This window comes from Diabrotica undecimpunctata, chromosome 10, assembly GCF_040954645.1.
Source record: "Diabrotica undecimpunctata isolate CICGRU chromosome 10, icDiaUnde3, whole genome shotgun sequence".
NCBI lineage: Eukaryota > Metazoa > Arthropoda > Insecta > Coleoptera > Chrysomelidae > Diabrotica > Diabrotica undecimpunctata.
Window position 1 is genome coordinate 69109300 of NC_092812.1, and position 17606 is coordinate 69126905.

The following is a 17606-nucleotide window of genomic DNA, read 5'->3' on the forward strand; positions in this document are numbered from 1 at the left end:
TTTCGAGCTATTTAAAATTTCAGTTTCAAAATTTTGAAGAACAATCGGAGCTTATTTCCGTTTAGATTGTTGTTTTTTAATTGTTTATTATGCGCGTTCACTCGATTTTTAAGTGGCTGCGGCGCAGGCGCGCCGCAATGTATGTCACACTTATACATATTATTCGTACTTACGCGGAAAATTCCCAATAAATATTGACCAAAATAAATACACCTCATTCAGGCTAATTCAGGGCCAAACTCATTGCTATTCCTTATTTTTCAAATATTATTTGCACATCAGAAATTACGAGCATTTTTTATAAGAACTATTTTATTTCTACACTTTTATCCTGAAATAGTCAGTTTAGTAGTTCTGCGGTTATACTGCTTAATAGTCGTAAAAAATTAGTATAATAAACTGTACGTCGAACGAATAACCACTTAACAGTCATCGTTAAGTTATCATATGTAGTTAAGTTTAGATCAATGAGATTGTCATCAGCTTATAAGCTTACCTTTTTTCTTTCAGAGTTATCTTCTAAATTAAATTCTTATGTTTAATAAATTTCTAGATAATACAATATCTTATTACGTTTCTAACTCCTGAATTGTGTACCATTAATTGTTAGTCACATTTCTTGCAACCTTTATTAAGAATGAAATTTACTTTATTTTGGTAAAATATTTCAGTGGAACGTATTTGGTATATGAAGATGGAGATATAGGAAGACCGTCGATGAAAGAAAGAAGTTGGGACCCGAACAGATTTCATTTCGACAACGTACTGAAAGCGATGTTGACGCTGTTTACAGTTTCAACGTTTGAAGGATGGCCAGCTTTACTTTACGTTTCCATAGACTCATATGAAGAAAATAAAGGACCAATTCACAATTACCGCCCTATAGTTGCAGCGTATTACATAGTATATATTATTATTATCGCTTTTTTTATGGTTAACATATTCGTCGGTTTCGTCATTGTTACATTCCAAAACGAAGGTGAACAAGAATACAAAAACTGTGAGCTCGACAAGAACCAGCGCAACTGTATAGAATTTGCTCTAAAGGCTAAACCTATTCGTCGGTACATTCCCAAGCATCGAATTCAGTACAAGGTTTGGTGGTTTGTTACGTCGAGACCTTTTGAGTATGCCATCTTTACACTTATTTTGACCAACACCATAACGCTGGGAATGAAATTTTATCATAAACCAGAAGAATATCTAATTTACGAAAAAGTTCTTGACTATCTCAATATGATCTTCACCGCTGTCTTTGCGATGGAGTTCGTCTTCAAACTGGCAGCATTCAGAGTGAAGGTAAAGTATGTTTTATTTTTTAATATCTCATTAAAATTACAACCTGTACAAGAAACAAGCAATACAATTAGTGAATAATTTGACAACTAAAATAAAACAGATATATACGAAGTTATCAACTTGTTTCTGTTCTAAGTTGTTTTATGAGCTATATTTGTTATTTTGAAATCGTTTTTAACTTTTACAGTTGAGCAGTAAGAGCAGTAGGAAAATGTGAACTTAAGTGATGATGGTGAAATTGAACTTGCATTATTAAACAAGAAAAATGCGTTTTCCAAAGTGCATTTCAAAGTAATGAAAAATGATAAATTTGTAATTCGGCAATGACTGACCGAAATGAGTTCAATATTACGGAGATATTTGGGGCCACTGAACATGAATATTATGACGGCGATTATCTCCGAGGCACCTGGTGCACAGGATAGGCCTCATCTACTAAAGTTTTATGGAAATTCTATACAAAATCTGTGCAAACTCGTTACTCGAAGGGTGTTTGGGACGCTGAACACGAATATCAGACGACGATGGTATCCGTAGTACCTGGTGCCGAAGGTTGATCTCGCGAGGAACTTCGTCTCCTAATTAAATACAAGATATTAATTATAATTTAAATACAAAATCAGTGCAAACTCGTTACTGCAAATGGTAGTTTAAAATAGGAGTTACATGACCAAAGTGTTGCCTATCAGTGGGTCAAAGATTTTATATTTCCGGAAGATCTTATAGAAAGAATGGACTAATTTACTAACTTCTCATTGGACAAAAATTACCAACATAAAGAATATACGGATAGTAGGTTAAAAACTTATCTTAAATGTTTAAATCTGATTGAAGAAGTTTTTCAACAATATGATCCATTTCCTGACTGAATAGATAATTTAATTAACCAAAATTGATGAATTAATTGAACATGGCGGCCAACTACAATGTACAATGCCTTACTTAAATTTAGAAAGCCCAACATACCAGAGAAGTATAAAGAGAGTACGACTCAGTTGGCAGAGACTTATAGATATCAAATGTATTTAATGGCAATTGTAAAAAACAAAAAAAATATTAAATTCTCTCAACAATCGATGCGTTTACCCAGCACTTGCAAAGAGTATATCTTTAGGTGCAAAACTGACTGTACGGAGAGTAGAATGGCTTAAACTCCACAAACTGTGAATGGCAACTTAAAGAACAAACCTTAGTTCCCGTAAAAATGACACAATTACATGGTGAGCTTGATATTTTGCAAGTGGAAAACCGATTGTGGAAATTCATATGGATGCAGGAAACACGGAATACATTGCAGTGTCGCGCGTAAAAATGATCCAGGCGTTAATTGTACAAATAACAAAAAATATTAAAATGAATCGAAAGACGAAGAGAATCAGACGACGGCTCAAGAAAACAAAGACATTGTATACTGTGTACATACTGAGTATTGTACATTGTACATACTGTGTAAGCTAAATGCATGATATTCGTATTCAGTGACCACAAAAAGAGAGTTTGTACTGATTTTGTATCGCATTTCCATAAAACTCCAAGAGATGAGACGTATCCTGGGCGCCAAGTGCCTTAGAGGCCATTGCCAACATGATATTTGTGTTCAGGGACCTCAAAACCCCTGAGTAACGATTTTGCACTGATTTTGTATTAAATTTCCATAAAATTGCAGAAAATGAAGTCCGTTCTCTAGACCCGGTGCCTTGGAAACCGAGGCTCCAAGAACTCCCGAGTAGTAATATTCAACTCATTTCCGTCAATTCAAATTATGATTTTTCATCGCTTCGAAATACATTTTACTTGTTTAATAATGCAATTGTCATTTCGACATCATCACTTTGGTTCACAAAATTTCTTAAAGCTCTTACGAATGGAATACAACAAGTTTTATTGACATCCATTCAACTGCAAAAAATTTGTATGGTTAATGGTTCATTGCCTTGCCTGCTAATGCCTGAGATATGTCTAATAATGTCTCCAAGCAGGCGATAGTTTGTACAGTTGTACAGATGTACAGTTTGTTTCGAAGGTCTTATAATAAATCTGTTTAACAGTTCTGTGTTGGAGTTAAGACTGAACTGCTGTTTTGATATTATTTGAATATATTCTAACATGGATGTTTCAGAATTCTGATTGTGTTATTATTGGGACTAGAAGGCATCTTGAGATTCAGATTTCTATTAATGGCCTCTTTCACTTGATTGATTTTACAATTTTTCAGCGTTAATTTAAGTTAATACGGGATTTCCAAGATGTTGAGACTTCCTGCTTAGATGTACGGATTTGGAAAAATCTGGCCAGGTGACTAGCGAAATTTTTAGTCTAACTTGCACCACTGCCCTGTTAAATATTGTTTTGTCTATTGGTAATCTTGTTCTTTGTCACATTTTTCTAAGTCTTTTTTGTGGTCGATTGAATCATTAATGTACGTGGATAAGTCATGAATTATTATACAAACTAATTTTGTGAACGTATAAATTATTATGAGGCTTGGTTTACAGAATGAGTAAAGTATTTCACAGTTTCGTCGATTTGTAAATTAGTTTTGATGGTTTCTTATCCAAGAGGGTTCTAAAATATTCCCAGGTAGTATGTTTACTGAATAGAAAGAGTGAATTATCTCTTTAAACTGCTTCAGTGTTTACAGCTGAAACTTTTACCGAAAGAAATGTCAGGAATTTTTTGTAATCCTTTTGGCAACACAAAAGTCAGAAATTTAGTTCATGTCTGTGAGCCAATACATGGTTTCTCCCAAACATAAATGTTGAAGGTGGTTGTTTTGAGTAACTCCGCAAAGCTGCCTTCCTTTATAATTTGTAGTTCTAAAACCCAGTAGGTGTGTTTAGAATTTAAGTCACCACCAGGCTTACCAAGACTTTCTCAAATTGTGTACTAGTAATGTTGCATCGTGGGCGTACACTGCTGAGATTGTCAAATATACATGCAACCCTTAAATCAAGATGTTAATAGTTTGTAGGTAGCCTTTTCTGTATTTATTGACTATATTTTTTATTGTGGCAGCTGTACCTCATTTCTGTACTTCAGCTCAGTTATTGCTTGCATATATCCATAGATAATGTATCCCTTTCACGAGAGCAGATAGCTGTACTCTCCGATTGTTGGTTTAGATTCGCCTTTTTACTTCGATGTTCAACACCAGCAACTTGTGGTATTGGCTTAGTCTCACCAAATATAACTTTGCAGTCCGTACATTTCCGTATATCTTCTTTTCCTGTCATGTAATAAGTTGACTACTACATTAACTAGAATTAACGATATTGCCGTTTTGTTGGACAATTACGCGCTGACTCTCGATCCGCATTGGCTTGTAATTTCATAAATTTCCACTCTAAAACTAAAGTAGATGATGGTTGTTGGAGCAACTACAGTGAATATAGGGGGTGCGAGAAAATAATAGTCCATTCAAAGGCAAATTGACAATCCAATCGCGTGTATGGGAAAGTTAATTCAAAAAATACTTTATTTATTTTACTATAAGACTACTCCCTAAATTAAGTTGAAAGGAAAATTCTTTCTTCCTAGTCACTCATTTGAATCAAGTAAGTTTGTTTCGTACTAATAAATAAAATCTCTTTTTCAGAACTATTTTGGAGATGCTTGGAACCTGTTCGATTTTATAATCGTTTTGGGCAGTTTTGTTGATATTGTATACCAAGATGTTAACGTAAGTGTTCTAATGTTTATTTTAATTTATTAATTTTTGCCTTTTAAAATGACTAAAAACACAAATAATTTATAACATTTATTTACTGAACAGTGCAAATTTATTTTATCGACTGAGCCTGTAGAATTTAATTGATCTTTATATATGTAGTATAGAGAGTTCAGAGGACATTTTGGCGCCACTTCCAGAAACCAGTTAAATTCTCTTAGACTAGGCGGGATCTGTAGAAATTCAGACCATAATGGACATTTTCCATAGAAAACTATTTTTTTGCTGGAATCCCTTCAGGATGTGCCCAATATCGATAATCACGATATGCACCAGTCGCAAACCCTGTGCTAAATTTTTTATTTAACAAAATCTGAAAACAATTGAACATTTCTCATTTTTTTGCTCCTATTTTCGTTTATAATTCGGAAAATATTGATCCTAGAGAAAAAATTATAACAAGTTAAAAGTTTCGTTATTTAATTTTACACAATATTTCGTTAGCTATAAATTGAAAATTTAATGTTTATTGTTGAAAAAATAGCAATAATTGGAAAAAAAAGTACAAAAAAGTTAATCCTTTAAATGTTTTCGACTTTCTAAACTTGACTTACAAGCTTTATATTCCGCCTAGAAAAACTTTTTAATATGTTTAAAACGTGTGCTAAATTTTGTTAAGATCGGTCGGATAGGTTTTGCATAATAATTTTGCAATCCAGCCTACTGGAAAAAATCACAAATTTTCTAATTTATGGTAGGTTTTAAATAAGGCTCTCAGATAGTTGCAAATTTTTTAACATATAAAGGAAGGCTCGAACTTTCAAACGCTTTTTGTAAAATTCAAATCGGTTCACTAGGAGAGCCTAGAAATTTTTTTAAAGTTTTAAACATTTTTTAGGCTTATAAACAAATTGAATAACTTTACTAGCTTTAAACATATCCTTCCAAAAAAAGAAAAAGACTTTAAAAAAATTATTGAAGATTGAGTCAAAATAAAGTTTATTTAAAATTTTTTTTGGTCGCCTTTGTTTTAACAATTTAAATTATTTATTAACAATTTATAAATACATATTTGTTTACTAAAAGTAACAATTTACTTCAATGTATAAATTGCAAGCTCAAAAAAAATGCATGAAGAAAAAATGCAATTACTTGTTTAACATACAATTGTTTATTACAAATTTTCCAATTTGCAATTAAAAATGGTATTTGAAAATATGATATTTGAAATCCTTGTCGCCCGAGACATCGATTCAAAAAAAAAGAGCACAATTGGTTAACACGAAGCCGAGATAATGCAATTTTTAGCCGCGCTATGATTTTGAACTCGTCGATTCACATTTCGAGTGAATGTCCCCCACCACCACCTCTCATGCATTCCGAGCGACATTTTACGCGAAAACGGTTTTTTATTTGTCTTTTTTATGGATGTTGCCATGAAGCGCATTACGTAAAACTTTTCATATAAAAAGTACTTGACAAGACGAGGGTATTTGTTTAACGAGCCCTCTATCAATTATGGTTACACGGCAAATGTATGCCAACTTTGACCTTCAATATCTCGGCAACCAGTAAGCCGAATGTATCTTTTTTTTTTAAAGAAGCGTCTTTTAATGTTCTTTAAGTGTATAAATTTTGAAATTGATATGTTTAAAGCTCGTAAACTTATTCAATTTGTTTATAAGCCTAATACATATATAAAAAATGTTTAAAACTTTAAAAAAATTTCTAGGCTCTTCTAGTGAACCGATTTGAATTTTACAAAAAGCGTTTCAAAGTTTGAGCCATTCTTTATATGTAAAAAAATTTGCAACTATTTGAGAGCCTTATTTAGGGCCTACTATGAATTTTAAAATTTGCGATTTTTTTCCAGTAGGCTGGGTTGCAAAATTATTATGCAAAACCTATCCAACCGATCTTAACAAAATTTAGCACACGTTTTAAACATATTAAGAGGTTTTTCTAGGCGGAATATGGAGCTTGTAAATCAAGTTTAGAAAGTCGAAAACATTTAAAGGATTAACTTCATTTTTTTGTACTTTTTTTCCAATTATTGCTATTTTTTCAACAATAAACATTCGATTTTCAATTTCTAGCTAACGAAATATTGTGTAAAATTGAATAACGAAACTTCTAACTTCCTATATTTTTTTTCTCTAGGATCAATATTTTCAGAATTATAAACGAAAATAGGAGCAAAAAAATGAGAAATTTTCAACTGTTTTCAGATATTGTTAAATAAAAAATTTAGCACAGGGTTTGCGACTGGCGCATATCGTGATTATCGATATTGGGCACATCCTGAAGGGATTCCAGCAAAAAAATATCTTCCTATGGAAAATGACCAATCCAAAACAGATCTCGCCTAGACTATCTAGACAGCTGCAGATCATTGAACGGCGACGTAATGTTTGAATATAAGTGTAGCAAGAGCTGGTGTAACAGTAAATGGTATTATATGTTGTATATTTATCCAAATTTCCTAATATGTCTTTTTTTATATTCAACCCAGAGAATGGATAGAATGTTACTAAAGTGCTTCTTTAATATTAAATCGACTTTTTATAAATTAGATCCTTAGAAATACATTTTAGAAAATTTGTAGTAAACATAATGTGTAACTTTATGTTGATGTTTACATACAATTCTCCAGACCGTTTCATAAGTAGTATGAATGTATTTGCCTAAAGAGGTATGTCTTTAGGCATGTGCCTTAAGTATCTTATTATAAAAAAAAAACAAAAAATATCATTTAAACTCGTTTTGAAAACAGAACAACAATAATAAGCAACTTTCTTTCAAATATTACAAGAAATGTATAGGTAAATAATACAGAGATTCAGCAAACACTAAATTAGAAACGTTAATGTTTTTACCAGAAATAGTTTTTATAATCTGAGAACTACACAAACATAGTTGGGCGGAAGACAATGCCCATGCGGAGAGACAAACCAACTCTCGGTGCAAATTTCTTGTCCAATCGCTTAATTGGACCACATATACTTCCGCGGTGACTAACCAGCGAATCGTACTTAGACTTTATCCAAAATCATCGGCCACTACTTCTTGAAGATGTGAATATTGAGCAAATGTATTTTCATCATTATGCAGCTTTTCCTTGTTTTAGAGTAATGGTAAGAATTTTTTTGAATGATAACTTCCCAAATATGTGGATAGGCTGAGGTGGACTACATGTCTGGCCCGCAAGGTTACCCGAAAGTTAAATAAAATATGCAAACAACTTGTTCAAATTACAGTATAATCTCACTAATTCGGAATTATTAAAAACCAGAGGGTGTAACTGTAACATGTCTCACATTTAATTAATTACATAGTTAACATAGTTTAAAGTTATTCTTAATTTAGGTTAATTTTTGTACGAATTGTAGTCCTTGTTTAAAAACCTTTCTTCAGCCCATCTTGTGCAGGTATTGAAGCAATTAAATGCTGTATCTGGTTTTCCTTTTACAGTTGTAATATTTGATGGCTGATATTTTCATTAGTCTTTCTTCCTCTAGTTGTACTGCGTCAGATATTTCTTCATCTGTCGTAGTTTGTTCTATTTCTTTGGTCACTTCAAACCAAGAATTTTAAATCATATCTGCTTTAAAACTATTTCTGATAAATTTTGAAACCAATCTGCAATAGGTAGATTATCTTCAGGATCACATCTTCATTGCAGACTATAGATTTTTCTATCATCATCAAATTAAGTCAGGTGCGATAAAGATGTGCAATTTGGTGGTAGGAAGATGATTTGTATATTTCGATTACTTAATCTAAGTTCTTGTTCATTTTGGTGTTCTGGAGCTTCGTAAAGTAAAAGTAAAGCTTTTATGGGCAAGTTGGATTGTTTCATAAATTTCTTCACTTATGATGCAAGCTGTGGGATTTTTAGCATTACCAATCACTAATGAATCCAATTTTTTTGTTCCAGTAGTATTGGAACACGGAATAAATGTTACGCTAGCTTTACCCATTTTACGACTTAATGCGCTCGCTTCTTTAGAGAATATGAATGTTTTGTTTGGCATCAGTCTCCAAAACAGACCACTCTCATCTGCATTATGGATTTGGCCAGGAAGATCCAGATCTTCTGGTCTGTCTTTAAAATTCTGGATAAATATCTGTACTGCAGATGTGTTGTTTGATAATTTTTTACCCGATATAGTTAACAGTCGAATACCAAGTCGCTTTTAAATTTATCCAGCCTCCCAACACTAGCAAGAAAATCATCTTTCTTTGTAATTTGTTTATAAAATTCGATTGCTTTTGCTTTCAGAATTTCTCCAGATACAGGAATACCGCTCTTGCATGAACTACATGTAGAGAGCGTTTTCCATCTTTGAACATTCACCAACTCTTCACTTTTTACGCTATCCTGGTCCAGATTCCGCCATTTTCACTTGGTCTACTATCTTTTGTTTTTTTTTCTTATATATATATATATATATATATATATATATATACATATATATACATATATATATATATACATATACATATATATAATCAAAACTCCTTCTACCATATAATAGTGTGAGGTTTAATTTACTCCTTAATAAATTTCTTCCATTCTTTGCAGCTTTGTGTCAACATATTTGCGTCTATCCATGTCACTGCTCGTCTCTCTAATATCATTCTGATTACTTTATCCCATGTCTGTCTTGGGTTTTCTCTTTTTTTATTTTTCAATATTTTGCTTCCCACACTCTTCTCACTGGTATGGTATCTTTAGTCAGGTGTAAATGACCCCACCAACTCAGCTGCCTCTGTTCTACAAACTCCAATGTGGATTGTATTTCCAGTTCGTTCCTTATATCTGTGTTCCTTATTCTATCCATTTTGGTAGTACCTTTAACTTTTAAGTACCTTTAAGTAAAAACTTCATCTCTGTAGCCTGTATCACTATTGCCTTCTGTTTCTTTTATTGTTCTAAATTTTTCGTTTACTTTTTTGTCAAATAGTTTTGCCATTTCTTTGTTTCCTATTTTATACGTTTTATCGTCTCTTTCTAATTGGTTTTTCCTTTTCTGTACTTCTTATTTTAGTGCCATGACCGGTATCGATCGTTAGATCATGTTGGCTACCATATTAACTATCGTGACTTTATTGACGACAGCTCAAAATAATAATGTAGTCGATTTTCCGTACCATTTTCTTAGATTTTCCAGCCATGATGTTCGTCTACTAGGACTACGTTTACTTTGGATCTTTCCCTGAATGATCAGATATAATAGTTTATATTTTTCATGGTGTCTCATAATGTGACCGAATTATTCCAGCTTGCGTCTCTTTATTATATTGACCGGCTGTGTTCAGGCGCCTAAGGATCTTCTCATTTCTAACTCTGTCCACCCAGCTTATTCGTAATAGTCGTCTATATAACCACATTTCAAAGGCTTCAAAGCGTTTAAGCATCGCCTCATTTAGGGTCCACGCTTCCACTCCATACTGTAGCACTGGAAAATATAGCAATATTTTATTCGAACGCGAAGTTAAATACTTAGATCGTGGCTACAAAGTACGTTCCTCGTTTTTATAAAAGTACTAGGCTAGTACTTTTTTCTATACTAGGCTTTTTTATTTGATGAAAATTAATGATGAAATGTTGATTCAACAACAACCCCTATTGGGAGTCTTATGTTGCCATGCAGGGTATCTGTTAAATACTTTTCTCATCTTTTGTCACATCTTTCCAACAATAACACAATATGTTTACCCAGATATTTAGTGGATCGACTTATGTATACCTGGTAATAATAGACTGATGATGGACTTTTTATTCCGAAAGCTTTCTATGATGTATCAGAAAGCTTCTTTATAATCTCTATTTTCTTTTCTTATAGCTCTTTGTATACTTCTCTTAGTAAGTATGCATCACCTACATCATCGACGCATCGATTTACTGAAGTGCTGAATTAGTGGGATTCTACTATATTTACTAGTTAATAACCTTTATAACTATGCTTCATTATCGTTTTGTTTTAGCCTGGGTCTTCTAAGTTCCAGTTATCTGGTAATTTTTTTCGTTTGTTTCGTGTTATGAGGCTCATAAAATTATTAAATAGAGGTGAGGGTATAAGAACGTTACTCTGGACGTTCTTAAAATCATTTCAAGCTCTACCTTATGTTGCCCTGTTGATTGTAATGTTGTTTTTTATCTACGCCGTAATAGGAATGCAGGTAAGTTATTTCATTTTTGTATCTAGGACTAGAGGTTACTACTTTTGAGTACAAGTTATTACATTTGTATGCAAACAAAAAAAAACTTTCAGGCTTTTAGGTTTTTTTATTTTAGTGAATTAACTTTAAAATGTGTCCATACTGTAAAACGATTCAATGCTTAAGTGTTAAACATTTTTAAATATTAAAAAATACTCAAAATGGTGTGTATCTGTGGATCAATCCAAAGGAGGAGATATGAAGCGATACTTATAGCATACAAAAGAGAAAAAAATTATTCATACATAGATTATTTTATAACAAGAAAAGAAGATAGACGGGACTGCAAGGACTGCATGAGAAAAGGTAGTGAGATGAGTAAAAGAAGAGTGGAATTTTACCACTTTGATCGGTCTTGAAGTGAGTAAGCGTATTCTTTTGGAAAGAAGCTATATGTATTCTACTACTACTACTACTTGTATTTTTACCAGTTGTGTTTAAGTTATTACGCATTCTCGTAAACTATTATCCTTTCCTGTAAAAGGTTTAAATTTAGAATCAATATATATCATTCGTAATACAATCTTCTGTTTAATTAATAAAACCTTGTGGTTGTGCTAGTCCAATTTTTTATTAACGAGATTGTCGTAAAGAAGGTTTGTCCGAATCAGCCAAAGATTCTGGGAGCTAATTTATATTCGTTGTTTAAAACTATCGTCCAGAATACGACGGTAAAAATAGTAGAAAAGCTCTGATTTTTTATATGAATGGATTTCCTTAAAATTTTGACAATGTTTTAAAAAGAGCTCAAAGATCAAAATGTACCCTACGCCAATATGTGCTTTTTCTCTGGGGGTGGTTATCACAACTCGTGGGTAAAAAAAAATAATCAAAAAAACCATCGTAGAGAATAGTGAATTTTAAGACAAATATGTTGTTTAGAGTTTTTTCGAAAACTCAATTTTTTTGAGTTATTCGTGACTGAAAGTTCACAAATTACAGGGCAAAAAACGCATATTTTCACATGATCTTTCGGGAATGACTCCAAAAATTCAGATTTTATCGGGAAAACTGTTTGGATATAAAATGAAACTTATAAAGTAAAGAGATTTGTTTTTTATTATTGACGTAAACCAAAAACAAAGTTATGACTAGACTATTTACACTATTTTACCCAAAAGTATGCATTAAATATGCATTTCTTTTACAAAATATGCACACTGTCAATGGAAACTTATAGAAACTTTTTTAAAGATGTTAAATTAAAATGACCACTGGTAAAAGTAATTTGTATGAAAATTAAGGTAAGTTATAACTAAAATTAAGTCCAGTTATATTTTTTGTGGCGCAGGAAGTAACAAACTTGCCCCCGCCAAAACCACCATGGTTGAAACTATTCGTTGTTCAATTACAATTTACTTAATTTCTATGTAAACATTACATTCTAGTTTAGAAGGTTTAGTTTTGAAAAAATCCTAGTTTAAAATGCGACTACTATATTCGGGATTTCTCAAAAAATCCCCTTTTTTTTTCATAATAATTCAACAACAAAAAATGATGCAAAAAAATGTTAAAACATGAAAAAAAACATTTTTTTTTACTGAAGATTTTGATTTGCTTTTATTTCTATGCGTTTAGCGCCATCTTTAAGTTCTTTCAACGCAACCATTTTTAAAACGAAGGGCTTGAAAAAAATAGCTTTTAAAATAAACTACAAAGTGTTGTATCTAAATTTTAGGAGTTATTCGCGAAAAACTGTTTAAAAACATGCTTTTTTGAAGTGTAATTTGTGAACTTCCAGTCACGAATAATTCCAAAAGTATTGACTTTTCAAAAAAAACTTTAAAGGACATTTTTGTCTTAAAATTTACTATTCTAGCGACTACCCTGATTTTTTTTTTAAACGTTTTCCTCCTCCGAGTTGGGCAACGTTGGTTATGGCAACAACCCTCAGAGGAAAATCACCTATTGGCATAGGGTAGATTTTGATTGACTAAAATGCTACATATTCTCCGTTTTTTTATATGGCGTGGAGTCATGGACCTTAACTGAAGCATCACTGAAGAGACTCGAAGTATTTGAGATGTGGTGCTATAGACTCATGTTGAGGATTTCTTGGATATACAGAGTTACCAACGAAGAAGTACTACATAGAATGGGTAAAGAGCGCGAACTAGTCATAACCATAAAACGTCGCAAACTAGAATACCTGGGCCATATAATGCGCAATGAACAACAATACAACCTACTTCGGACCATACTTTAAGGTAAAGTGCACTGGAAAAGAGGTCCCGGACGAAGAAGAATATCCAAAATGGTTTAACTTAACCACTACCGGACTTTTCAGAGCAGTAGTCGACAGAGTCAGAATAGCCATGTTAGTGTCCAACATCCGTAACGGATAGGCACCATAAGAAGAAGATTTTGATCTTTAAGCTAGTACCTACCCACTTTCAAAATTTTGATCAAATCCATGCGTATAAAAATATTTCTAAGCAGAAAACTGTCATATACGGACTACTAGCAGATCACAGATTTTATCAACCAGATCCTGTAGAGACTATTTTTGGATATGTTTAACAAAGGCACGTCCCTACAGCCATTTCAGATTGCCATTTTACGCCTCTAGATAGTTCTGTGGAAACTAAGTTTTTACTCAAATGTAAACCTCCTAATCCGTTGGCAATTATTGCGATGAATACGAGGAAATTTTGGAAATTAATAGCAAAAATTTTGTTTCCCAAAGACGTTTCCCGAAAAAAGATGTTTCCCGAGACAGACAAGTTTTTAGTACCCAGACAGTACCTATTAGACACGGAAGTACCCAGACAGTACCTATTATGCTATCTACTATCGGTATTATTCCGAAAAACCTCCTAGAAAACATAAAATAGCTGGGTCTAAGTGAACACCTGTATAAGACCATGCAGAAAGCTGTGCTACTCTCTACGTCCAGATGCGTACGAAAATTTTTGGAAGATACTCCAACATACCAACTCACCTAGGGCTCGATAACACGGAAAGAGTCCCACCAGAGCTCAACCCTTTTGATAATTAATTACTAACTATTTTATACCAGCGTCAATTATTACTTCATAATTTTCAAATCAAAATATTCCGAAAACGGTACACAGTATCAAGTTTTACCAAGAGTACCTTTTTCGTGTAAAATTGAATGATGTTTAAGTTTACTTGAAATTTTGATTAATAATTATACTCTTAAAAAAGTTATATTGACTAATACTTAGTACGATCCGTGTAACTAGCGCCCTCTATGAGAATCAGATACAAAAACAAATTCATGGGATGTATCAGCTTCCAAAACATATTCGTATAAAATTTTATTACAATGTTGCCAGTAGTTTCGGCAAAATCGTAAAAAATGCGTAAAATTTTTTTTCTTCAATGCCCTGTATCTTGAAAACGGATGGCGTTACAAAAATTTTTTACTAAACAAACCCCAATTATTTTTTAGTTTTTTACCTACCCTAGAGACGGGGTTACCTTTTTTTGAAACACCCTGTATAATTGATTATATACCTTTTATAAAGGATTTTAAATAAATTTTTTAAATCTAAGACATTTACTCAACAATAAATTTATAAGCAAAATTTTTTTGTTAAATTACAAATATTTTCGATATTAATTCGTTTTTGTTGTTGATCATACAAAAGTATAGTATTTTACTCACTAGTAGTGGCCATTTGTTATTTATAATAATATTAATAATGTTATTCATACTTCTTTGATATTAAAAATGTCATTCTAGATGTTTGGAAAAATTGAAAGTAATGATATGGTAACGCCGACTTCAATAAGCAGGAACAATAATTTTGGTTCGTTTTTCCAAGCAGTGTTGGTGTTGTTCAGATCTGCTACTGGCAAGTACATTTTTAATATATATTTAAATATTAAAATTATTATTTCCAGGAAATAATTATAAGTGTACAAATGTTTTTATCGTAGCTTGTACTTATTGTTTATAGTGTAGTTTCATAGTGTATTATTGCATGATCGTTGCAAATATCCGTCAATGGGCTCGAAAAACCGCTGTATCTGAGCTGATTTGTTTTGTGGATGATTGTCATATGTGTACGAAGACTTCCTTTTTTTGCATTTTCCCTCCCTCACAACACTAGTATGATTCGCAACTGCCAGTTTTATGGGTCATACAAGCTGGTCAACATTTTATTCTTGGGTTTAACTATTTCATCTTCACTGTGTTTTATACTACTTATTTTAGATTTACAGATTTCAGCAAGAGCTTGGTTGACGAATTGTTCTCCTTTCGCTGTTTATTTATATATTCTCTGTTTCAATTCATCAAAGCCCTACCAAACCTCTTGCTGAAATCTGTAAATCTTTTACAAATTTCGTGTAGCTCAAAAGACAGAAAGCGATAGTGGTAAATCGTTTTCGTTTGAGCATCAAAATAAGTAGCGCTTTCTACAGATTATCACTCGACAAGTAGGAAATAGAAGGACAATTCGCTGTTTTCCGTGTAGGAGTTCGTATCTACCCGACTGTCTGAAGACTTAGAAAATATAGAAATAATGTTATTACAGTTTCTTGATACCAAGGTTTGACTAATTCTTCTTTGGCCGTTTATTTATTTATATATTCGTCGTTTCAATTTATATATATATATATATATATATATATATGTGTGTGTATATATGTATATATATGAAAAGATCCGCGTTGAGAAATTAAAACTTGAAGTTTCGGCACCCATTTTAGAGCCATTATTAAGAGAGATATCGTTCCGTTCTAGTTCAAGGTCTCAATCTACCTACTCCCGTGACGTACCAGTATCTTGTTCTCCAGAAATACGAGAACCATCAAACGGCTCTGAGGTCTGAATGTGCCTACATCTCATGCTTTTATACTCTCAGTATGAGCGGAAACGGTCTAAGCGGGATCGGTTGGGGCGAGGGGTCGCTGAAGTAGCAGTCGCCATGTTGCCGGCAGTCTTTTAGCGTCATCACGCGTATTTAAGTTGTTAGGGCGTTTTTCAGTTTCGCTGGCTTCATGAACACCTCGATTTTAAGCAGCGGAGAGAAGCGATGGTTTTTGCTGTTTCGAAATCTATTTGTGACCTGTCAGAATATGATGTTGGGCTAGGGCTGAAGTAGTATCGAAATGTTTTACATATATAGAATGTATGTAAATACGGTTGTGGATTCGTCGGTTTGTCTACCCTATGTATGTACGTGGGCACCTGGAACAAGGTATCTCGTAGACACCATGGTCTTCATTGGGGATTTAGTCTTTTACAGATTGGACGACTTGAAGTGAGTAGTGAAGATGGTTTTGATGTTTAGAGGGTTAAGAGTTCTACTGATCTTGTTAGTGACACTATTGATAAAAGGTAGAAAGATTTTGGGTTGATCAGGCGGCAAGGTTTCTTTTTTGGATGAAATGGGGTTTCGATGTTTTTTAATTGCTCCTATCAATTTGGATTTTGTAGTAGCCGTTTTGTAAGAAGTAGTAAGTCTTATTGACTTAGTAAGACTTATTGAATTGATTTCGGATGATCTGGAATAGTCTTATGGAAGAAGTCTTATGGAACGGGAAACAAAATTGTTGATAACTGAATTGAGTTGGGTGGGGTGATGATGTGACTCGGCATTGAGATAACGGTTTGTATGGGTGGGTTCCCCGTATTCGGAATAGGAAAAACTGTGAGGTGGGTGGTTCTGAATAAGAACAACAAGGAATGGTAAAGACGCTTCAGACTCAGCTGCCATCGTGAATTGAATACTGGGATGTATTCCATTCAGATGAGAGAGGAAATGATCTAATGTGTCTTTACCATGAAAATATTTTATTATCTTTAAAATGTTGTTTTAGATAAATCAGATAATCATCTATATAGGATGGTCCTTAAGTAATTTTACAAAAAGAAGCAGTAGAGTTTACACCTAAAATATTACGATTTCAGTCAACTTGTATTAATAAAATGTTGATATTAAGAAAGGTACAGGGTGTTAAAGTTAAAATTTAAAATTTTATTTTTTGCTATAACTTTCATGTTTGTAGTTATTAATGTATAAAAATTTATAACTGGGGGTTTTTAAGTATGGGGAATTATAATTTGATGCCTACTTTGATGATAGAGGACGCCACATATGTGGCATAAATTTGCGCTTTTTTGGTCTTCAAGTTAGCGCTACTTGTGTCAAAAAATATTAAAAATACATTATTTCAACAATAAAAAGATGTTCATGGTAATATCTTCAAAACTCGACAGTTTTCGAGATAATCGCATTTTAGAAATCAGCTGCATAATAATTCTTAGTTGTGATATTTGTACGTTAAAGCAATGAGTACCTGTAGATAAACATAATTAATAGTTTATTCTTATAAAAATAGCTCAAGGATGGTTATGTAATACCACAAAGTAATGTGTTATGGCTGTTGAATGTTTTATTTAAAGCTTATTTAATGCATTACGGAAAATCTTAACATTGTA

At 32.7% G+C, this 17606-nt stretch overlaps 1 protein-coding gene across 12 annotated transcripts in view; it reads left to right on the plus strand.

Moving 5' to 3' along the window:
• The window catches only part of Ca-alpha1D (Ca[2+]-channel protein alpha[[1]] subunit D), a 960824-nt gene that overhangs the window by 885269 nt on the left and 57949 nt on the right, over nt 1–17606 (plus strand). For all 12 annotated transcript variants that reach the window (XM_072546534.1, XM_072546531.1, XM_072546539.1 and 9 more), the window contains 4 exons: nt 672–1299; nt 4895–4978; nt 10958–11152; nt 14901–15012. In XM_072546534.1, the coding sequence (XP_072402635.1) occupies nt 672–1299; nt 4895–4978; nt 10958–11152; nt 14901–15012 (1019 nt within the window). The remainder of the gene's footprint in view (nt 1–671; nt 1300–4894; nt 4979–10957; nt 11153–14900; nt 15013–17606) is intronic.